This window comes from Zootoca vivipara, chromosome 13 (genome assembly GCF_965207765.1).
Source record: "Zootoca vivipara chromosome 13, rZooViv2.hap1.1, whole genome shotgun sequence".
Classification (NCBI taxonomy): Eukaryota; Metazoa; Chordata; class Lepidosauria; order Squamata; family Lacertidae; genus Zootoca; species Zootoca vivipara.
The window spans coordinates 30,483,548-30,508,322 of NC_142596.1; the positions used below are offsets into that span (position 1 = coordinate 30,483,548).

General features: G+C 43.2%; 1 protein-coding gene across 1 annotated transcript in view; it reads right to left on the reverse strand.

Moving 5' to 3' along the window:
* Positions 1–3,151: 3,151 nt before the first annotated feature.
* The window catches only part of SYNGR3 (synaptogyrin 3), a 36,148-nt gene continuing 14,524 nt past the window's right edge, over positions 3,152–24,775 (reverse strand). Inside the window, exons 2-4 of the mRNA XM_035130699.3 lie at positions 12,362–12,599; positions 9,800–9,942; positions 3,152–5,627 (exon numbers count right to left, since the gene is read on the reverse strand). Coding sequence (XP_034986590.1) covers positions 5,418–5,627; positions 9,800–9,942; positions 12,362–12,599 — 591 coding nt within the window. The 3' untranslated portion in view covers positions 3,152–5,417. The remainder of the gene's footprint in view (positions 5,628–9,799; positions 9,943–12,361; positions 12,600–24,775) is intronic.

A 24,775-nucleotide genomic window follows, 5' to 3' on the forward strand; every position in this document is an offset into this window, starting at 1 on the left:
TCCACTCAGCTACTCAGTTCACTGGGCGACCTTGGGCAGTGCCTCTCAACCTAACCTACCTCTCAGGGTTCTTGGGATTAATTGAGGAGAGGGAGAACTATGTATGCCACCTCAAGCTCCTTGGAGAAAAAGGCAGGCTATAAACGCAATCAGTCAATCCATCAACTGTGGGTAGCACCACATTGCGGTCTTTCAGCAGACTGATGTGGGCCTCTTCTAGCCTGAAGCAACTGCATATTGGGCTTGAAGCAGTCAGAACCAGCGCTCTGGGTTTGAGAATCTGGATTTCAGAGGAGGATGAGATCAGCCTGCCTTCCTCCAATTGCACTTAGCAGGCGTGTGCCATAAAGCATAGAACCCGTTTCCAAAGCCTGCTTTCTTTGTGTGCAGTGGGGCTGGCATGTCATTAAATGTATTTCCTGTGCTTCACCAGCAGTGCTGGGTTACAATTTAAAATTCCATATTAACAACAGTTAAAAAGAAATGGCAGTTCACAGGAATAGGGTGGGCCCTGAAAACACACCCTGGGTGTCAAAAGTCAGCTTTCACCACAAGGTGTTTGTTTGACAAATAATGCTGACTGCTTTTTAAACAGGTGGTTGTCGCAATGGCTCTAGTCAAGGCTTTTAGCTGCTGCTGGGTGGAAGCTACTGGCAATTTCCTCTGCAGGGTAAACTCTGAACTGTGATTTGCCCTGAGTGCCATAAGCAAGCTGTGGCACCTTCACTCCAGTCATGTGAGTTTGTGGTCCCATTGAGATGAGGCAGCTTTTCTATACTCGGAGCCGTTGTGCACGAACAGCACCGATGGCAGTGCAAGGCAGGCATTTCCAAATTGCAACCAACCCCTTTGGGCACACCAGAAAGTTATTTTGACACATTTTGAATGCCTGGATGAGCATCACAAAAGCAGCACAGGTGCCGAGGACTGGTGGGGTTTGACCAGCTCCACACACCTTTGCGAAAGTGCCCCTCACACACACACTTTAAGCCATGGGTTAATGGTCTCTTCCAGAATGTTGGCAGAAAGATGGATGGGAGATTAAACACTTGAGCACTGATCTCAAGAAAAGCACGAATGGGGCAGGGGGAACTAGCAGGACAACTTAACAACTCCTACTCATTATCTACCATGTAATCTGCAAGAATGTATTTTGGTTAGAGCTCTGTGTACACAGTTCCTCTGACAAATCGCTGTTACATGGCTCGAGTCGCAAAACATTGGCTGAGTGCTGATAGCAGCACATGGAAACGGGGAGGGAATGCTTTTAACGCCTCTGGCAGCGGCTTTTTGCTTTAATTGCAGAGTGGTGGCAACAGGCCAAAGTCTCATTGGCTGGTTTACTTAACTTGGCAAACCTACACAAAGGTTCAGCATGATAATTTGAAAGACAGGGATAGCGAATCCCAATCACACCTAACTAGTCAGCTCCCTGCCTTTTCTCAAAGCAAGTTATTTCTGGATGTGCAGTTTTTGAGCCTCACCTTGATTTGACAGATCCTTGCTAACCAATTCACCAAGTGGATGCCATTTTCACCACCCATTTAGGGGGCCCACAGCTTTCTCTACTGGCTTGTGGCAAATATTTCCCCTTTACAATACCAGGCAGGAAGACGACTTGGGTGCTGGCCTTGGGCACCAGCGATAGATAGATGCATGCATGCCACCTGGTCTTCTGCAAGGTATCAACAGGTTTGCCTATCGCATCATCTACCTTAGCACTGCCTTTAAAGCAGAGGCTGTCCTGGTTGGTGCAAATGGAATGTGTCATCCCAAAACATCCAGGTTGAGGAAGACAGAGCTACAGTTACAAGAGAACCACCATTTGCATTCAGGGGATAAATTTAAGTAGTTGCTACACCTTTTTACAATCACGGTGTGGGGAGAGAATACGTCTATTATAGTGGCAAAAGAATTCAAAGGAGAACCACAACTTGCCAGCAATATTTTTCCTGGCAAAAGCAGGTGAAATCAGCTCATTCATCTATTACTTGTCAGCTTGGATAGTTAGCCCACACAATAAAAAAAGGACTGACTGGCCAATATATAACTTTAGCCAGGTATCTATTATTTTCCTGCTCATCTATTCCTCCCCCCAAAAGATAAGCTTGTAGATTATCTACATTTGCCCCAAATGCCAGTCCCCTCAAGAGTCCTTCCTGTTGGACCAAACAGCAAGTACCTTTGCCACTCCAAACTGAGAACCCCAAATCAGGTTTCGGGTGGAGCCTGAGCTTCACTAATCCTGCCGACTTCTGCACACCTTTTTCCAAAGTATGCAGGTGAACATGCAAACATCAGAAGAGCCTGCTGGATTAGGCCAATGGCCCATCTAGTCCAGCACTCTGCAGCCTCTTCTCACAGTAGCCAACCAGATGCCTCTTCTGGCAACCCTGCAAGCAGGACCTGAGCACAACGGCAGCAGCTCTCCCCTCCTAGTTTCAAGCAACGGCCATTCAGAAGCATTGCTGTCTCCAACCATGAAGGCAGAGCTTAGCCATCGTGGCTAGTAACGAGTGATAGCCCTCTCCTCCTTGAAATTGTCCAATCCTTTTTAAAGCCATCCAAGTTGGTGGGTGGCCATCACTGCCTCCTTTGGAAGGAAGTTCTATAGTTTAACTATGTGCTGGGTTTAGAAGGTAGGCATTTGTCTTTAACCTAAAGCAGAGTTGTGGAAGTAGTGGCCCTGGAGACTCCAACCCTCATCAGCCCCAGCATGACAGTGGTTAGGGCCTTACGTTGGCCTTCTCCAACCTGGCGTCCTACAAGTCAGCCAGACTAGAATGGGCAATGGGAATTAAGGTTTCTGAATAATCGACTCCATGGTGATGCTGAGCCTGTATCTTACCCAGAGCTTCCCAAATACAGGAGAAGGCGGGGTGGGGGGAGTATTTTGGATTTTCCATCAATGGCCCCAAAGTCTCTTGCACTTGTCCTTAGTCCTGTCTGAATGACACAGCTTTGTATAAACCGCAGTGCTAATCGTGGGGAGGTTAAGAATGGGTTGGAAAGGAAGAGAATGCAGATGTAGGCATTGAGGTTCATACATTCAAAATTGTAATATATAACACATTAACACTACTGACCAAGGCAGTTCTACTAGTCAGACAGAACGTAATCTCTTTCTTTCTCTTTACAATTAATACAAGGATACTCTGAATGAATTTCTTTATAGTTAGAAAAAATACACTTTACTGAACAGACATTTATTTCACATATACAATCGATTTAAAGAAACATTTAAATGTATTATACTTTTGTGACTTCCTGTTTGTGTGTGTGTGTGTGTGTGTGTGTGTGTATGTATGTATGTGTGGGTTTGTCGGCCCTCCCTCCCCCCGAAAAAATATTTAGACACAATTTTGTATACTGCTAAAATGCCAGTGTTCTCTCTAAGGAAAATATTGCTACAGTTCTATGTGTACCCTGTATTAATACCATTCTCTGTATCAGTGTAAACCCTATATAGGTCTTTGTCCACAAGACTGATGGCCTTCCATTGTAAAATCTGAAAGACGAAATGGGACACTCTTAGTTCCAGCCAATTTGGCCACCTCCACGGAAATATTGTGTATCAAACTGTTAAGGGCATAGGTCCACGAAAGCTTCCTTGCACATGCAGCTCTCTCTTACTGGATTGGGGCCCTATCTTCATGGTGGGATTTCAGAGATTTCTCCAGAGTTACAGCTGAATGAGAATGGCAGATTATCGGGATCCGCCTTAATATAAAATAATTTACATCTTGCTGCTGAAATCACTTTAAAAGGCAGCATCATTATATTTCAGTTCACTTACCCATCTTCTCATAGTTTAAATTTCATTTAAGCCTACTCTCTTTGTAACCCTTAAACATTACTACATCTTCATGGCAATTTAGCCTTTTCTCTCTGGTTTCTGACTTTCAACTGTCTTTTCGTTTTCTCTTGTCTGCCACAGTGAAACTTTTTGCCCAAACTTTCTTTACAGAATTAAGGCTGGAGCTATTCCCAACAAACACTGTGATGCACGTTATTCCACTCTTGTGTTCAAAATAAAATGGCCTCTACCAGACACAACCATTTTAAAAGGGGTAGCGTGGATAATTTTTGGTACTGAAGGGGCTGCCAAAATGGCTGCATACTGAGAGCGGTGTAATTTTTATTTTTAAAAAAACCAAATTAATGGATGCCATCTTGAGGCCAACCATGTCGAAAATGGCCTGTCCCAAGAAGCCTCTACTCCTGCTGCTATTCCCTCGACAGACCTATTTCTTCCTTTCCGCTTCCATCTTTTTCCAGGCTGCTTGAAATGTGTCCCCCATCTCTGAGGCAGAGGCAGAATTGGTGGGCTGGATCACACTCCTCATGAGGATATGCTGAGGACCCTAGCAGTTAGCAAGCCCTATTCTTAGACAACAGCTACTGAATGCTACATTTCCCCACGGCTAGGAGACTCTTAAAGGCTGATGGCCTGACAGTGTGAGTGTTTCCCCACCCTTACCCCAGAGCAATAATTTTTGTGTAAAAGGTGTACAAAAATGATTCTTGCATCAAAGCAGTTTGGAAAAGAAAGAAAAAACTACCTGTGGTACCAGAATCACAAAGCTTTTCCCACTCATTTAGCACAGGAACTATGCCAAGTACATAACAAACACACACAAATGAAATCAACACAACCATTATTTTTGGTTTTAAATTTGGCACATTCCTTTTAAAAACAGTCTTCCCCAACTGGGTTCCCTCCAGATGTTTTGGACACACACACTCCCAACTCCCATCAGCTCCCGCTGGGGATTATGAGAGTTGGAATCCAAAACAACTGGGGGTGCAAGAAGGCTGCTTTAAAACTACCTTTTTTCTAGGGCTATAGAGCAAGGGAATAAAAGAAATAGGAGAGGATGATCTGGAAGGTTCCTAGGATGAAGACAGTGGGAGCAATTTTCTGGATTAAGCCCTGGAAGCACAAAATAAAGCATCTACTTATCTGTGTAAGGAGTGGGACGTCTCTTAACAGGCTGGGCTACTGCCAGCTTCTGTGTGTGAATTCAGAAAAAAATGCCACAATGAGCCAAGATCGCAGGGACGGCTCACAAAGATGGGAGTTGGTAGCAACTACCTAACGTTTCATGCTTAGAGCGAACACTGTTTTTTTAATAAAAAAATTCAATAAATATCCTCAGACAGGTAAGACAAGAACCAATACCACTGTAGAGAATTCACTGCACCATTAGCTAAGAGTAAGTTGAACCCAGTTACGTTAACTTGCCACATTAATATTTTTTGTTTGTTTTTTAAAAAAGAAAAGGTACTTTAGAATACACTTGCAACCAACCAGTTGACTATACTGCACCATGAAAGGGAAAGTTGGCCCATTTCTCTGGGTCGGGTTCCCATTTGCTATACAACCTTGAGGGAGGGAGAGGACTTCCTCCTGCCCTTCAGTATGCCGGCACCTGGTAGCCCTTTGGACTGGTGTCTAGGGTCTCCGAGAACGGGGGGCTCTGGTAGGTTTCCGTGCTCTCCACGCCGCTGCCGGTGGGGTAGCCTGGGTAAGCTGCGCTGGGGTCAGTGGGGAACTGGTCCGTGGCGAACAGGGACATGTCGGTTCCCAGCCGGTATCTTTGGAGCGCCTTGAGGGCCAGGGCAACCTTTTGCAGGGGAAGATAAAGGTTTACGTCAGCAGCTTCCAAAATGTTCCCTCAACTCATCCCCAGTAACCCTCAACCCCGTAATAATAATAATAAAGGTTCAGATTGGTGGTTTGCACAACCCACTAAGGAAGATAAGGAAACAATAAAGTTCAAAAACAGTAACAAGCACACGTCTATTCAAAATCCAATTAATATTATTTAGTTTCATTAAATCAGCAAATCTGACAAACTTGATCCAGCAACACCAGCTTTTCAAACTCGGATAGTCATTTATGTTGTGAACCGCTGTGAGATCTATGGATGAACGGTGGTATACAACTTGTTTATACAAGTAGTTGTTGTTTTACACCTCTGGTCCCCCCCTACCTCTTAGTGCCTCCTAAGTAATCCCACTGATACCACCCGCTTTGGGAACCACTGAGTTAGTTTTCTCAAAGGCAAGGGACTGTTGGCTCAATATATTTATTTAAACATTTATAGACCACGCTTTTCATTTAAAATAGAGCAGTGTGGACTACAAAATAATTATTAATAATAATAATATATTTATACCCCACCCATCTGGCTGGGTTTCCCTAGCCACTCTGGGCAGCCTCCAACAGAATATTAAAATACAAAAATCTATTAAACATTAAAAGCTTCCCTAAATAGCAAAATCCCAGAAACTTGTAATATAACATCAATTAAAACTGGTCATTACCTCCATCATGCCCTCCCTTGCTGGACTCTTCTCTCAACTTAAAAACCAACCAACCCAGACATAACATTTGGGCCAGATGTGAAGAAACTTTGGCCCTCTGGATGTCGCCAAACTACATAAGGACCTAAAGAGCCTGCTGGATCAGACCAATGGCTCGCCTAGTCCATCATTCTGTGATCTCACAGTGACTGCCTCTGAAAATGGAGGCAAAGCATAGCCAACTACGACAAGTCCCATCAGCCCTAGTTGGTATGACCAACGGTCAGAGATGATGGGAGTTGTAGCTCAGCAACATATGGAAGGCCAAAGGTTCTCTCTCCTCTTTTTTCTTTTTGAAAGGATGCATGTTTAAAACGCAAACCGTGCGAGACACAAATGCTGCAATGCTTCCTTTCAGATCAGAGCATTCTGTCAACATCTCCCTTAGTAACGTAGCTCCTGACATTATGAAAGGGGAACAAATCCAAGAGCGTTTGCTGTTAACTGTCAACACCCCCTTGGAGTGGCTTGAAAAGGCAGGCAAAAGCGGGAAGAGGATCTTGAAAGGCTACATGCCACATCAGATCAAAACATGGACTCCTGCACCGCATTTGGCACCTCCTGTGGAATCCGGCACATTTTAGGACATAGGAAGCCATTCACTTTGAAGGTGCTTGAATGTCTGGTATGGATGTGACCCATATCTGCTTGGCCTGGAGAAGAGAGGATTGGCTGATGGAGGGAGGGGGAGATGGTCACCTTCTTTTGATCCCTGAAGAGCTGCAACATAGAGGAGGACAGAGACTTCTGGGGCTTCTCCAGCCTCTACTGATCAGTTAAAAGGACAATCTTATGCCTGTTCATGGGGCTATTTTGCATAGCTCAGTGATAGAAAATCGGCTTTGCATGCAGAAGGTCCCAAGTTTAACCCCTGGCATCTCCAGGTAGGGCTGGGAATGTTTCCAGCCTGAAACCTTGAAGAGCCACTGCCAGTCAGTGTGGGCACTATTGAGCTGGATGGGCCAAAAGTCTGGCTTCCTAGGTTCTATAGTTTAGTGAGTAGGGCCTTGCATGCAGAAGGTCCCAGGTTCTATTCTCAGATCTGAGGGTAGGATCCCCAGGTCTGAAACCCTAGAGAGCTGCGGCCAGTCAGTGTGGGAAGTACTGAGCTAGATGGACCAATAGTCTAAGAACGTAAGGAAAATCTTGCAACTGGATCGGGCCAATGGACCATCTAGTCCAGCATCTTGTTCTTATAGTGGCCAACCAGATACCTCAGTGGGAAACCTGCAAGCAGGACTGGAGCACTTTCTGACTCAGCAGGGCTGGGGGGAAACTCCTGCCTGACTCCCTGGACAGCCACTGCCAGTCAAGGGCTGCAGACCATCCTGAGCTAGACAGATGAAGGCTCTGACTCAGCATAAAACTGCTTCCTCTGTCACTGTGTATTTAAGGGGATTGGCTATAGCTCAGCAGATGAACATTTGCACTGCATGCAGAAGGTCCCACGGGATAGCTCAGTTGGTTGTGGTGCTAATAATGCCAAGGTTGCAGGTTCAATCTCCATACGGGACAGCTGCATATTCCTGCATTGCAAGGGGTTGGACTGGATGATCCTCAGGGTCCCTTTCCAATTCTACAATTCTATGATTCAGTCCCCACAATCTCCAGGCAGGGCTGGGACAGACTCCTGGTCTGAAACCCTAGAGAGCTGCTGCCAGTCATTGTGGGCATTCCTGCGCTAGATGGACCAGTAGTCTGATCCAGTATAAAGCAGCTTCCTGTGTTCCTATGTCATAGTTCAACGGCAGAGTCCCCAATGGCAGAGACTGCAAAGCGGATGCTGGTCATTGCAGGCATCTAAATACTGAGCTAGAAGGACCAATGTTCTGACATCATACAAGGTAGATCCCGACATTCCAGTTGAATCAACCCTATATTCAGAACCATGAGGACTGGAGTCTTGATTTATTTCCAAGGGATGATTCTTAACTCTGCGGCAGAGCATCTGTTTGGAAAAGCAGGAGGTCACAGGTTCGGTTCCCAACAGCATTTCCAGGTAGGCCCTCCCTTTCAGTCCAGGGCAGCACACAGAGCCCTTCCTAATTCTGCCCTGTTTCCTAGTTCTGCTGGATCTCTCAGCGACTTTTGATACTATCGACCATAACATCCTTCTGGACCATCTAGAGGAGCTGGGGTCACTGTTATACAGTGGTTCCACTCCTTCCTCCTGGGCCATGTCCAGAAAGTGGTGTTGGAGATGAGTGCTCAGACCCCTGGGCTCTCACTTGTGGGGTGCCTCGGGGTTCCGTCTTCTCCCCCATGCTTTTTAACATCTACATGAAGCCACTGGGAGAGATCATCAGGGGGTTTGGGCTGGTATGCAGTATGCAGATGATATCCAGCTCTACCTCTCTTTCAAATCACAACCAGTGAAGGTGGTGAAGGTCCCGTGTGAGTGTCTGGAGGCAGCTGGAGGATGGATGGCGTCTAACAGATTGAGGTTGAATCCTGACAAGACATAAATTCTGTTTTTGGAAGACAGGAGGCGAGCAGGTGGGGGGGGGGAACTCCCTCGTCCTGAATGGGGTAACTGTGCCCCTGAAAGACCTGATGTGCAGCCTGGGAGTCATTTTGGACTCACAGCTGTCCATGGAGGCGCAGGTCAATTCTGTGTCCAGGGCAGCTGTCTACCAGCTCCATCTGGTATGCCAGCTGAGACCCTACCTGCCCGCAGACTGTCTCGCCAGAGTGGTGCATGCTCTGCTTATCTCCTGCTTGGATTACTGCAATGCGCTCTAAGTGGGGCTACCTTTGAAGGTGACCCTGAAACCACAACAAATCCAGAATGTGGGAACCAAACTGGTGACTGGGAGTGGCCGCCGAGACCGTATTACACCGGTCTTGAAACACCTACATTGGCTCCCAGTACGTTTCCAAGCACAATTCAAAGTGTTGGTACTGACTTTTAAAGCCCTAAACCAGGCATAGGGAAACCCGTCCCTCCAGATGTTTTGAGACTACAATTCCCATCATCCCTGACCACTGGTCCTGTTAGCTAGGGATGATGGGAGTTGTAGTCCCAAAACAACTGGAGGGCCAAGTTTGCCTATGCCTGCCCTAAACAGCCTCGGCCTAGTATACCTGAAGGAGCATCTCCACTCCCATCATTCAGCCCGGACACTGAGGTCCAGCTCTGAGGGCCTTCTGGCGGTTCCCTCACTGAGAGAAGTGAGGTTACAGGGAATCAGGCAGAGGGCCTTCTCGGTAGTGGCGTCTGCCCTGTGGAACGCCCTCCCAGGTGTCAAGGAGATAAACAACTATCTGACTTTTAGAAGACATCTGAAGGCAGCCCTGTTTAGGGAAGTTTTTAATGTTTGAAGTTTTATTCTGTTTTTAGTCCTCTGTTGGGAGCCGCCCAGCCAAGGGTATAAATATAATTATAATTATTCCGCACATCACAGGGTCACCACTGGACATCAAAGCTTACCCAGGAGATGATGGAGAAGAACGAGAAGGCAATGGCTGCCCTGGCCGCATCACCTGCGTAGTGTGCCTCTTTGCTCCATGGTGTCCTCTGCCACTGGTTGGCCAGAAAGCAGAAGCCCACAAACCACAGGAAGGACCAGAACCCTGGGGGGGGGTGGGTAAAATAACACATCAGGTCACCCCAGTACCACCAGAGCAACAAGAGTCACTGTTCTCAATACACCATTGGCACATAACCTTGCCAAATGTTAAGCATTATTATAGTTTATGTATATCCACCTTTGGTGGTGTACGTGGTTCTTCCCTTCCTCACAACAACCCTGTGAGGTAGGTAAGCTACAGCCAAGTAAGGTAAGTAACTAAGGCTGAGGGACAAGGACAGGGTTGAGCTTCACTGCTGAGCAGAGATTTGAACCGGGTCTCCCAAGTCCCAGTTTTGGCATCTTTAACCATTACACCTCTCCCCAGGCTCTCATCATCCCTGTCTGGGTCTTCAAGCGCAGTGCCTTTTATTCACATTTTGATGATTCCGTTATGCTGCCTGTATCCTTACGCTGTAAACTTCTCTGGGTACACAACCACAGAATGACATAAAAATAATAAACTATTGCAATTAACAGCTGCAGGGCAAGGAGCTTTCCACAGTGTGGAAGTTATGCAATTTGTAAAAGGCATAGGAGCTCCCCGAGGAAAAATAAGTTGGCTAAAGCACAGTGGTAATGCATGCTGGATGTGCTGCTCCAATCCTGGCCATCTCCTGTGAAAGGATCAGACGGCAGCGCTAGGAAGGCGCAAATCTGTCATTTTCAGTTTCTCAATTTTCCAGCCTTAACTTCAATTCTTCACATTTCCATATCCATTTGCAGTTTCCCCTGAAGTCCCCCAGCATTTAAGTATCCTAATATACACCTGTTTATGTGTGATTTCCCCTAAAACCCACTTGTTTGCATGACAACGTTTCCTAGTATAATGCATTTCTGCATGTTATCTGTTCTAATATATGCATTTTCAGGCACACTTTCCCCTACCTAGTACAAGCACTTTTGTACACAATGCTTAGCAGGAGAACTGCACTGCAAAAATTGGAGAAGTATGAATTTCAAAGGATGGCTGGGCTTCTAGTTAGGTAGGCTTGTCTTTTTATTTATTTCCTAAAACTTACATAGTGCTCGATTGGTTGTTGTTTTTTAAAAAAAGACATTGAAGTGGTTTATGAAAAGAACAATGTAATTGTAAGTGAAATAAAGAAAAACAACTATTGAAAGCATTCAAAAAGCACTAAGCTAAAACCAACTAAAAACACTTGCCAACCTTCTATATACCTGGATGGGCTTGCTGAAACAAAAATGTTTTTAGCAAGAAGAGTATAACGAAGGCCCTTGCTTAATGACAATAGGCAGAGAGTTCCAAAGTTCGGGTGTTACCTCACTCTAAAAGATGGATTTCTTACGAATGCGGAACAAGTGTTTCACAGCACTTCAAATGTGAACTGAATTGAACTACTCCTCCATGCCTAGTGAGTAATGTGGCCCCTTTCTCCCTGAGCCACCGGGAAGCTGCTTCCAAACAGATTAGACAATACTCTGCTGGAGACGTCCATGGTGTGATAAGCGTATGGCCATTTCATAATACCTTACTTGTACGTTACAGCATCACCCTCCTGGGTGCAGTTAGCTGTCAAAGCGACGGCTCTGTTGGAAACACTGACACTTAAGCTTGATTTAAGGAACAGCAGAGTCAGTTAAAGAGCACCGGGCTGCGAATGCTCCACCTTCACTACAAGTGGCTCTGTACTGTGGATTCAGCACTGTGAAGCCATCACAGTTAGGAGGAGTTTTTAAGGACCTGCACCTTAAAAATCAGGCTGCAGCTGCCCCTGCAAGGGAATCTTGGGAGGGGGAGGCAGGTGTGTTGACTTGCCTTGTGCTTCCCTAAGCTGGTGCCCTCCAGATGTTTCGGACCACAACTAGAGTTGGGGAGAAATTCGATTTGCATCACTATTTAGAGACCTGCCAACCTAATTCGCAATTTCTGAAACAAGGCGAGAACCAAAACAAAGGTACCCTATGAAATTTGCACTTCTCCCAATTTTGCAATACAGTTCTCTAGCCACGGGATGTGCGCAAGGAGTCAAATACTTGGGGGAAAACACATGTCAAAATGCTTATTTTAGAGAAGATAACATGCAGGCGAGTTTTAGGCAAAATTGCATGCAAGCAAGTATAAAATGTACACTGCTTTCAGCTCCTTGGAGCAAGGAGGGATATATATCAAATAAAGGATTAAGGAATCAAGTAATAAGTAATAAGCCATAATAATAATAAGCAATCAACAACTGGGCTGGCAAGTGCTGATAGGAGATGCAATCCAAAATGGCCGTGTTGGGTGGGGACTGGTGGGAGTCGGAGTCCAAAATGGCAGTGTTGGGTGGGGACTGATGGGAGTCGGAGTCCAAAATGGCTGTGTTGGGTGGGGACTGATGGGAGTTGTACTCCAAGACATCTGGAGGAGGGGCTCAGATTAGGGAAGACTGTCCTCAACAAATGCCACCCCACAGTCCTACCTGAGAAGCCAAGGTCAAAGAGGACAACACGCTTCCTGTCCTTCACGCTGCTGATCTGCTGGAAGTAGAGGTCCACTATCAAGAAGAAACTGCAGGCGAAGAAGGCAATGAGGCCAATGGCGATTCCATAGTTGCAGGCGTCATCGTTGGCGTTGTAGACGCAGCGCAGCACCGAAGTGCTGCCATCGTTGACGTAACCCTCGTTGATGATGGAGCCAAAGACTACGATGGAGAAAACCTGAACGGAGGATTATTATTTTGTTGTGGGGGAGGAAAAGGAGGAACAATATTCAACTGAAAGCTCACCTCTCCCAAGATCAACCATTTCAGGCCCCCACAGTTGGGAGGGGAGACCTGTTGGTGACGCTGCTGAGTGTGATCCATGACAGGGACTTCTTGGTGGTGGTTCCCTGTTCACAGAACACCCTCTCTGGAGGGCTGCACCTGTCCCCTCTCCTTTGGGCCCTCTGATTTCCGGTACTTTCCCCATTCAGCTTTCCGGCTCTCGGCCTGCATTGGCCGAGCAGCCACGGTGTCACGGAATGGCCACAAATATTCTAACTTCTGAGTAGTACACAGTTACAAAACAATGCAGCTTCTGTGACAATGAGAACAAAAAGTCTGGTTTATTTCATCCAAAGCCCCCAAGGCCTGCAGCGGCAGGGGCGGGATATGCTTTTCCAGTAGGGTGGAAGAATGAGTGCTTGAAAGCTGCGTAGGAAAAGGGCCTTAAAGGGTAGGTAGTCAAGGAACTGAGCAAGGTTCCTCAGGAAAAAAGGGCCAAAGAGAAAAATGGGAGGTGGGTTTAGGGGGAGGAAACACACAGGCCCTGAGGACAGGAGTGACTTAAAGTTGTTGGCAGGAAGGAAGAGGAGGATGGGAAACTATAGAGAGCAAAGAGGCCGCAGTGTGCATGCAACCGTGGTGCAAATCACTGGTGTGCATGATGTTCATGAGAACACCAGAAGAGCCTGCTGGATCAGGCCAAAGGGGTCCATCTAGTCCAGCATCCTGTTCTCACATTGGCGAAGCAGATGCCTGTGGGAAACCTGTTAGAAGAGCCCTCTCCTCTCCTGTGGTTTCCAGGAACTGGGATTCAGAAGCATTGCTGCCTCTGACGGTGGTGGCAGAGCATAACCATTGTGACTAGAAGCTGCCGACAGCTCTCTCCCTCCATGAATTTGTCCAATCCTCTTTTAAAGCCATCCACACCAGGGGCCATGACTGGCTCCTGCAGAAGCAAGTTCCACAGTTTAACTTCTTTCAAGCTACCGTTAGCGAGGAAGGGGTCAATTTTTCCTGTATGGCAAAATAAGTCAGTCCCCTGACACTTCCTGCGCGTTATCATTTCCTGCTATCATGCTCTTTGCCTGCGCACAGTCAGAGTCTGGTTCGAGCAATGTTATCAGATCCACTGCAGGATGCCGCCGTCCCGACCTGCAATGTACTTCCATCTGAACAGAGTCCAGCAGAGGCAACAACAGCCTTGGTCAACCTGGGGCCCTCCAGATGTTTTGGATTGCAACTCCCATCTGACATGTTGGCTGGGGCTGATGGGAGTTGTAGTCCCAAACATCTAGAGGGGCCTAGGACGGCTGAGGCTGCAATAAAGCAGGATCTTTTTTTTTTTTTTTTAAATTTTAAAATTCATCTTTATTAAAGTTCAAAAAACATAACAAGTTAAAATCGTAAAATCATACACAATCATACAATCAAAGAAACAAAGAAAACAAAACAAAAAGAGAAAAAAAAAAAAAAAGGATAAAAGAATTACCTTCCGAGTCATTTCCCACCGCTTGCCTTCTGAATATATTTTAAAAATTGCGTTACTTCATTTATCATATCTATCTTAATTTCGATTAATTTTATTTTATCACACTATTATTTTCCAAATTCTAATTTTTCAGATTCTAATTTTCCTCCTGACTATCTAATTTAAACAGATCATCAACTCTGTTTTAACACCAATTCTTTTAAAATATTCCTCTACCACTCCCCATTCCAATTTAGATTTCTGCTTAGAAGTGTTCCGAATTGCTGCCGTCATTCTCTCTAGGTTCATAAATTCAATCAATTTTAATTGCCATTCTTGGATTGTGGGTAGATCTTCCTTCCTCCATTTCCTAGCTATCACTAATCTCGCTGCCACACTCGCATACAAAAAAATATTTCTTTTATTCTCAGGAATATTTTCTGGGATAATGCTCAATAATAAATACTCTGGTTTTTTTCTAAAAGTCAACCTCAACATTTTTTTCATTTCTTCATAGATTTCGTCCCACCATTTATATATTTTTCCACAGGCCCACCAACAATGAAAAAAATTCCCTCCTTTCTCGCCGCATTTCCAACAATTATCTAAATCATTCCTATATATTTTGGCTAATTTACTGGGAGTCAAATGCCATCTATAGATAAGTTTTAAGATATTTTCTTTTATATTCATACTAGCCGTGAATCGCATTGAAACCTTCCATATACTCTCCCATTGCGTTGCATAGATCGGCCTCCCTAAATCTTGTGCCCATTTTATCATTACCTCCTTAACTACTTCATCTTTTAACTCCCATTCTAACAAGAATTTATATATTTTTGATAATGGCTTTTCCTTATTTTCTATTAATAATTCTTGTAATTTTGACTTTCCAATTGTGAATCCTATTTTTTTATGTTCCTGAAAAAGGCTTTGAATCTGTACATACTGCAACCAACTGTTGCAGTACTGCTTAATCTCTTCATATGGTTTTAATTTCCATTGTCCCTCTTCACTCACCAAAACCTCTTGGTACGTCAACCATCTTCCTTTTTTCCACCTTCTCCCTAGGGCTGTCATCTCGAAGGGCGAGGCCCACCATGGTATCTTCGGTTCCATTAGATTTTTAAATTCTTTCCAAATCTTAAATATTGATTTTTTGATCACATGATTACTAAATTGTTTATTTTCCCCTTTCTCTATTTCTAATAAATATGTGTGCCATCCCCCAACGTTTCTAAATCCTTCCACCTCTAATAACTCCTCATCTTCTAATATTAACCAATCTTTAAGCCAGCACATACACGATGATGCGTAATAAAGTCTCAAATCTGGGACCCCCCACCCCCCTCTACTTTTAACATCCGTAAGTAGTCTGTACTGGATCCTTGGTTTCTTATCCAACCATATAAATTTACTTAAATCTCTCCTCCATTCTTCAAAAATCTTTCTTTCCCCCAATATAGGCAACATTTGAAACAAAAATAAGATTTTTGGTAAAATTGCCATCTTTATTGTTGCTATCCTACCTGAGAGAGAGAGATTTAAGCCCCTCCATCTCTCCATATCTTTCTTTATTTCCCTCCATAATCTTCCATAATTATTTTCATATAAATCTATATTATTAATACTAATTATAATACCCAGATATTTAAATTTATTCACAATTTCCCAATTTGAAATTTGTTGCAATTTGCTTTTGTCCAATTGTCCCACATTTTTCAACATCAATTTTGTCTTTTTTTCATTAATTTTTAATCCTGATATTTCTTCAAAAGAATTTAATATCTCCTCTAATTTTTTGATTGAAATCTCTGGCTCTTCTAACATTACAATCATATCGTCCGCAAAAGCTTTTATCTTCAAATTTTTATCTTTCACTCTAATTCCTTCAATTTCCTCCTCCTTTTTAATATCCACTATTAAAAATTCTATTGATATTATAAATAACAACGGGGATAGAGGGCAGCCCTGTCTTGTTCCCCTCTTTATTGCGAAATCCTCTAATACCTCTCCATTCAATATTAACTTAGCCGTTTGGTTATTATATATTGAATTAATTCCTCTCATAAATTTATCATCAATTCCAATTTCTATTAATGATCTTTTCATAAATTTCCAAGATAGAGAGTCAAAGGCTTTTTCTATATCTAAAAAGACAAAGGCTGCCCTCTTCCCCGGAGACCAATCCAGATATTCCAATAGATCCAGTACCACTCTCACATTTTTTGCCAATTTTCTTCCCGGTAAAAATCCTTGTTGGTCTTGCCCTATAATCCTAATTAATATTTTTTTCAATCTAGCCGCTAAGATGTCCGTAAATATTTTGTAATCAACATTAAGTAACGAAATTGGCCTAAAGTCCCCTACCTGTCTTTCCTCTTGCTCTCCCTTCGGTATTAATACTATATAACCTTCTTGCCATGTCTTGGGTATAGTTCCCTTCTCTAAGATATCATTCATCACTTTTTGTAAAATTTCTCCTAATTCTTCTCTAAATACTTTATAATGTCTGCTCGACAAGCCATCTGTTCCGGGTGACTTCCCCAATTTTAATTTGTTTATGGCTTCATATATCTCTTGTTTTGACACTGATTTATTTAACATTTCTCTCTCCTCTTCTAATATTTTATCTTTCCTCCTTTTTGAAAAATATTCCTCTAATTTCCCCTTGTCTAATTTCTTTTCTTCATATAGGTTCTTATAAAAATGATTAAAACATTTCTGTATTTCCTCTTGCCTTCTCAATTTTTTCCCTTTGTAATTTATTTCCGTAATTAATCTCTCTTTTTGATTTTCCCTTAATTTCCATGCTAATAATTTTCCTACTTTATCTCCCCATTCGAATGTTTTTTGTTTAAGCCATCTTATTTTATTCTCAATTTCTTGTCCGACCAATATAGATAATTCTTTTTGTAATACCTTCACTCTCATTTTCAAATCCTCATTTTTTGGACTATCTGCCAATTCCCTTTCCTTTTCATTAATTTCCCTTTGTAATTTTTCCATATTTTGTTCCCTTTCTTTTTTAACTCTGCTTTTTTGCTGTATATATAATCCCCTTATAAAGGCTTTACTCGCATCCCAGGTTGTCTTTAACTCTACTTCCTCCGACATATTTTTCTCATAAAATTCCTTTAGTAATTTTTTGACTTTCTTTATAAAATCTTCATCATTTAATATCCTTTCATCCATTCTCCACCTTCTATTTTTTATATCTTTTCCTTTAATTTTCACCATTGTTGGATTATGGTCTGTAATTGATTTAACCAAGATTTCGGTTTTCCCCGTCATCTGTATCAATTTCGGTGAGAGCCATATCATATCAATCCTAGAGGCTGATTTTTTTGCCCCAGAATAATAAGTAAATTTTTTCTCCTTTGGATTTTCTTTTCTCCATACATCTTCTAAGTTGTAATTTTGTACCAAATTTCGAAAAACTTCTGGCAGTCTTCCCCCGTTCCCCCTCCTCCCCCCTGTTCTATCCACCTCCCCCTGCATAACACCATTAAAGTCTCCTAAAAGTACTATTTCTTCATCCAATATATGATCCCCCATTTTCTTTCCCAGTTTCTCAAAAAATTCCTTTTTGCATCCATTTGGTGCATAAATATTTACAATACATACATTTCCCTTTGGTAAGTACAGACGCACCCCAACCATTCTCCCCTCTTCGTCTTGGAATAACTTTTCTGCCTTAATCTTTGGTTTAACGTAAATTATTACTCCCTTTTTCTTCTTTTTGTTTGATGAAATAAATTCATTTCCTATTCTCTTATTTATCAAAACCCTTTCATGATTTTGTGATACATGAGATTCCTGGAAACATACAACGTCCCAGCTACCTTTTTTTATTATATGTTCTATTTTGTTTCTTTTCAATTTATCGTTTAAACCATTCACGTTCCAGGATATAATATTTAAATCCATTACTTTATTTAACTTCTGTTTCAATTGAATAAAAATAAATTAGGGAGAAAATTTACAAACTTCAAAACCAAGACTTAAAAATGAGAGAATTAAAGAAGGGGAGGGGTGAAAATAAACCAAATATGTGATATTTCCAAAGTCTAAGTTTTCCTCCCCTCCACCTAAGAGCTCTAGTTGGTAAGAGTGTGTCTGCACTTCTCACTGCAATCCCTTCCAGGAAGAATACAGGAAGATTTTATCACAAATTCCTTAACTTATACTCTCCTCTTGTTGTTTTACAAGGAGGGGGGAAGAAGGAAAGGGAGGGGAAGAAGAAACAAGGGGTGAAAATCTTTATCCAAAGGGAGAGAAATCCCCCCTCCCCCTAAAAAGGAAATGGAAAGAAGATCAATCTCCCTATAAACGAAAGAAGAGAAGTTCTTTTATATACAACAATCTTCAAGAGCTTTCGCCCACTTGTAGGTCTTCGTCTTCTCTGTCTTCCTCCAGTTCTTTAAACAGTTCCTTTTTGTTTCTGTTGCAAAATCTTTCCGCCTCCGCCACCGATCTGAAGGTCTTCTTTTTGCCTTTAAAGGTGAAAGTCAATCCTTCAGGATACTCCCATATGTACCATATTCCATTTTTGCTTAGGGTCTCTGTTACTGCTTTGTAGCCCTGTCTCTTGAGCCTAAATCTCTTCGGGATTTCTTTGAAGATGGCTACTGTTCTTCCTTCTATCGTCAAATCCTCAACCTTTTTCTTCTGCAAAATTTTTTCTTTGAGGAGCATTGAATTTAAGAAAATCATCACATCTCCCGGTCCTTTGAAATTTTTTGTCCTATCCGTTCTTACTCTATAGATCTTGTCTATATCAAGCATCAGATCCTCTTCTCTCACTTTTAGCCATGTTGCCAATCCTTTAATCATTTTTTCTTCTATTTGCTCTCTTGCCGACTCCGGGACACCCCTCATCCTTAAAATCCGCTCCTTCTGCCTCATCTCCAGAAAAGCAATCTGATCTTCAAGCTCCTCTTGCTTCTTTTTCAATCTTTGTGTCATTTCATCTTCTTTCTCCTTTACTGATCTTAAATCTTTGTTTTCTGCAGCTATCTTTTTTATTGCTTCCTCTTGCTTTCCTATCTTCACATTTATGTCTTTCACCGCTTTATCTAGTTCCTTGTTTTTATTATGCAGCTCTCTCATCTGCCCAGTCAACTCCTCTATCATCTTGGTGTTGTCACCCACTTTAATCTCAATTGAATCCACTTTTGTTTCAACTGAGTCCAATTTTTCGTTTAAAGTTTTATTCATTCCTATTATCAGTTCTTTTATGTCTGCCAAGGACTCACCTTCTGGAATTGGAGTTGACATTGATTGCCTTCTTGGTTGGTTCCCTGCCAATGCAGTGGAACTAGCTGGATTCTCCTTGAACTTTCTTATGGGCATTTTATTCCTCTGTTTGAGGATAGATACTCAGAGTCCTAATTTTCCCCTTTCCTTTCCCTATCTGGGAGTATCCTTCTGTGTATTCAGTCTTTCATCATTCTTTCCTTACAGCAGTCTCATCAAGAAAAGAAAAAGTCGAGAGAAAAGGGGGGGGAGTACTTTGTGGGCTTTAAAAGTCTGCTAAGTTTCGATGCCTTGGCAGTCTGCCAGCTTTCAATTTTCAGCCTCAGCTTTCCCTCTTTGTCACGTAGATACAACAGCTGCAGCTGCAATGTCTTTGATCTCCTCTCCTCCTCACCTCCTCCTCCACCCTGCTTCCCCCTCCTCCTCCTTCTCCTTGTCCTTCGCTTCGGAAAATAACCTTTCAAAATGTCTTTTCAAGCTTCCCGATCTCCATCTTGAAATGAGGGATAGTAATCAATTGTCCAATTAAATTCTATTTTTACTCTTGCGCTCGGTTTTCCTGTCTCTTTCAATCTCTCTGACTTCCCCCAGCGCGTTTAAACAATGACCCGTTGTTCAATAAACAACTCTTGTTCTGTCAGAGGGCTCTTTCGCAATTAAACAGCGGTGCGTTTAATGACTCCTTCGACTTAGCCTCCCGCCCGCGATCTTAGTTTTATAGTCTTTATGTCAACTTTGTAACACTCACGGTCGGATTATCGTTAAGATGTATCTTGTCGAAGAGCTCTGGTGCTTGCTAGGGGCGGAGATTCTCGGGCGCCGCTGCAGCAGACACTGTAGGGTTTTGCGTGCAGCTCCTCTCAGCGACTCTCACCGTTCGATGGTGCCGCCGCCGAGTTCTGCCGAAATCACGCCGCTTTTCTCAACTTCAGTGAGGGACCCGTACCCTCACCTTTCCCTTGAAGGGGTTTTTAGGCGCCAAATTCCCTCCAAAGCGTACTTTGTCTGCTTTTTAGAGCTCCCCGATTGCCGGAGCTCTCTCTCCGCGATCCGTTCCCTAGCGCACCATTACCGGAAGCCCCAATAAAGCAGGATCAAAGACATACAACTGCAGCGCCAGCGAGAGCAAGGAGGATCTCGCCAAAGCTGTGAGGCTGCCAGAAGGTGTAATCTCAGCACTTTGTGATGATGGGTTTTTTCTTTCTTTCTTTTATCTCATTTATAAATAATGCAAGAACATATTCCACACCCCCTTTTCGCTGCTGGAAATACTGACAGCCACTTAAGGGAAACATGCGCAGCCTGCCAAAAAGGAGGGCATGTTTATGCTGCATGAATAATGGAGGAGGTTCAGTGCCACACGGGGTTTCACGGCCAGTGGGTCAGTGGGTGGAGGGCACCCTTTCCACCTGCCACCCCATTGGCTCCAAACATCCTTGCCACTCTCTTGCTTTGCCAGAGGGACGACAAGAAAGAGTTCTCTGTATCTGCAAAATGTCAGCTTATCAATTTATTTATTTATTATTTTTTAATGCATGGTTTTGGTAAAGCAAAGGAAACCTAAGGTTGAATGCTATTATTTCAAAACATTGCAAATATAACCCATCTTTCTATAAACACAGAATCAAGAGTTGGAAGAGATGACCCCAAGGGTCATCCAGCCCAATTGGCTGCAATGCCATCCAGCCTCTGTTTAAAGGACAGTCCATCACCTTCCAAAGGAGTCCGTTCCACTGTCAAATGGCTCTTACTGTCAGAAGGATTAGTCGGAATCTCCCTTCTTGTCATTCCAATCCACTGTTGTTCATTACTCCTTCCTACAACATTGCTATTTTAGATAGTATTATTACTCTGTTCCATTAGAGACCATTAAGGAAAACAGAAACTGACAGAGCGAAATCTCCCTTTCCCTCTGGTTTGCTGCTGCACAGAGCCTGGCAGCAGTTAAGGAACCGAATAACCATTTCCAAGCCAAGAGCAGTACAGTGGTACCTCTACTTACGAATTTAATGCGTTCCAAACGCACATTTGTAAGTAGAAAAAAATTGTAAGTCGAATCCCATAGGAATGCATTGGGAGAAAAAATTCGTAAGTAGAAAAAATCCTATCTAAAAATTCGTAAGTAGAAAAAATCCTATCTAAACCGCATCCAAGATGGCGGACGGAGCTCCATTCGTAAGTAGAGGTACCACTGTAATTAAACCCTTTAGCAAACCCAACAGTAATTGTAATAGAGAGCTGTGAGTTCGCCATCCCTCTCAGCACAGAGACCAGGTGGAGGTCTAGTCTCCCCAGAACTGAAATCCGCTTCCCCTCATCCTCCTATCTCTAGCCTTGAAGGGAGGACCATTCTCAGTGCTTTGAGTGCTGAATCTTACTTCCCACCTACACTATAAAGAACTCTCATACCCCTCTCAACCGTCCCGATTTGAGTGGGGTATCCTGGAATTACAGAACCCATCTCTGCTTCTGATTGGATCCAGGGGTGTCCCGTTTCGGCTCCCACACTCTGGTGTGGAACAACCAGCACCCGCCAGAGCATGGCCTTTGTTGAGGTGTCCAGTGGGAAAGGGGGGGGGTCACTGAGAAGGGGCAGGGAGGCGTTGGGGTGTTTTTAAGTGTGTTGAGGGGCCAAGTCATGTCCCGACAACAGCGGTACTGCTACAGCGGGAAGGTAAACGGCGTTTCCATGCGCTGCTCTGGTTCGCTAGAAGTGGCTTAGTCATGCTGGCCACATGACCCAGAAGCTTTATGCTGGCTCCCTTGGCCAGTAAAGCAAGATAAGCGCCACAATCCCAGAGTCATCCGCGCCTGGACCTAATGGTCAGGGGTCCCTTTACCTTTAAAGCTGTGTACTGAGCTAATGGTATATATAAGGCAGTTTCCTAAGTTCTTATTTAATATAGCCCTTATTCAGCTAGGAGGACTAGAATCTTACTTTATTTTTACACTGCATGCATAAGGTCACTTACTCAATCCCTGGCATCTCCCCTGCCTGGAACCCTGCAAATCCGCTGAGAGTCAGTGCAGACAAGACTGAATTAGATGTAGCAATGGCATGGCTTAGTATTATATGCAAGGATATTTCCTCTGTTCCGCAGAAGAGCCGGAAACTGTGAGTGCACACAGACCTTTTTCCCCTCCTAGTGCTTCCTCCTCCCCAAGGGAAGCAGTGTGTGCCATGAAGACTAAGAGTTAAGAGGCATTTGAATGGGTGGCAGGATGAGTGGTAGAAGTGTGTTTTCATCCTCTTACCAGCCTTTCAAATTTCAATAGCACTTTTCAACACGCCGAGTGCTTACAACTCTTTATCTCCAGGAGAGGGAAGACTCCCAGGTGATCTTGTTGAAAAACCTTTGGTGCAATATCTAGAAAACTGACGTTATTTGTTTGCTTGCTTTGCTTAGCCCTGCAAAAGGGCTGGTGCATCCAGATTTGATGCTGCATCCTTTACAAAAATAATATTTACATGTAAAAACTGGATTTTATAACCATCAAGCTTTTTTTAAAAAAAGAAATATGTGTATTTACATTACAATTCTGATAACCATCAGATAAAGAATGGAGTTTCTATCTAGAACAACTGGACAGAAGGTAGATCAAAATCAGGTGGCAGAAACGCCTGAGTGGTCTATAATAAGATCTCCCAATAGTACAGGGTATCATATAGTTTTTGCACAGCTCTACCCAATCTCTGAGCCGTGTGAGATTTCAAGGAGCTCCAGGGAATGAGGTTTGTGGAGTCTGTGGTGTCTTCATTTTATCTGGTGTTTTATGGATAAAGATTGGCCAACATATAAAGATTTATTAAAAGAAGAGAATGGAAATTTAAAATTGAAAGAATACAATGAAGTCAGGAAATATTGCAATGTTTGGCTGCAATATTTCCAAATAAATCAGAAATTCAGTGAAGATAAAAAAATTGGCTTCGAAAGAGAGATATCCAAATTTGGGAAAATACTATTTGAGGGGAAAAATAAATTTATTCGAAATTTGTATGAATTATTGTTGGATTGGGCTACAAAAGATGAGTTAACCAAAGCGGTTATGATAAAGTGGGCACAAGATTTGGGGAAAATAATTACGGTTGAAAATTGGGAAAGTTTATGGATTAGAGATACAAATTATATTTCAAATTATGATTTAAAAGAAAACGTGCTCAAGATGCAATTTAGGTGGCATCTCACCCCCTCGAAATTAGCTAAGATGTATGGAGGGGTCAGTAACATCTGTTGGAGGTGCAAGGAAGAAGTAGGTACTTTCCTACACATTTGGTGGTGTTGCAAAGAAATCAAGAAGTTCTGGGATGAGATATACAAAGAATTAAAAAAAAATAGTTAGATACATTTTATCTGGTGTTTTCACTTATATACAACCTGAGCATATAATGGAGGGGCTCACAGCATTAACAGCTCAGAAGATCTTGCTTCTCCCACAGTTGCTGCCCTGGATTGCAACAGAAATCAGGCATGGCTCTGGCTTCATAGAATCATAGAATCATAGAGTTGGAAGAGACCACAAGGGCCATCCAGTCCAACCCCCTGCCAAGCAGGAAACACCATCAAAGCATTCCTGACAGATGGCTGTCAAGCCTCTGCTTAAAGACCTCCAAAGAAGGAGACTCCACCACACTCCTTGGCAGCAAATTCCACTGCCGAACAGCTCTTACTGTCAGGAAGTTCTTCCTAATGTTTAGGTGGAATTTTCTTTCTTGTAGTTTGAATCCGTTGCTCCGTGTCCGCTTCTCTGGAGCAGCAGAAAACAACCTTTCTCCCTCCTCTATATGACATCCTTTTATATATTTGAACATGGTTATCATATCACCCCTTAACCTTCTCTTCTCCAGGCTAAACATACCCAGCTCCCTAAGCCGTTCCTCATAAGGCATCGTTTCCAGGCCTTTGACCATTTTGGTTGCCCTCTTCTGGACACGTTCCAGCTTATCAGTATCCTTCTTGAACTGTGGTGCCCAGAACTGGACACAGTACTCCAGGTGAGGTCTGACCAGAGCAGAATACAGTGGTACTATTACTTCCCTTGATCTAGATGCTATACTCCTATTGATGCAGCCCAGAATTGCATTGGCTTTTTTAGCTGCTGCATCACACTGCTGACTCATGTCAAGTTTGTGGTCTACCAAGACTCCTAGATCCTTTTCACATGTACTGCTCTCAAGCCAGGTGTCTCCCATCCTGTATTTGTGCCTTTCATTTTTTTTGCCCAAGTGTAGTACTTTACATTTCTCTTTGTTAAAATTCATCTTGTTTGCTTTGGCCCAGTTGTCTAATCTGTTAAGGTCATTCTGAAGTGTGATCCTGTCCTCTGGGGTGTTAGCCACCCCTCCCAATTTGGTGTCATCTGCAAACTTGCTCAGGATGCCCTCAAGCCCATCATCCAAGTCA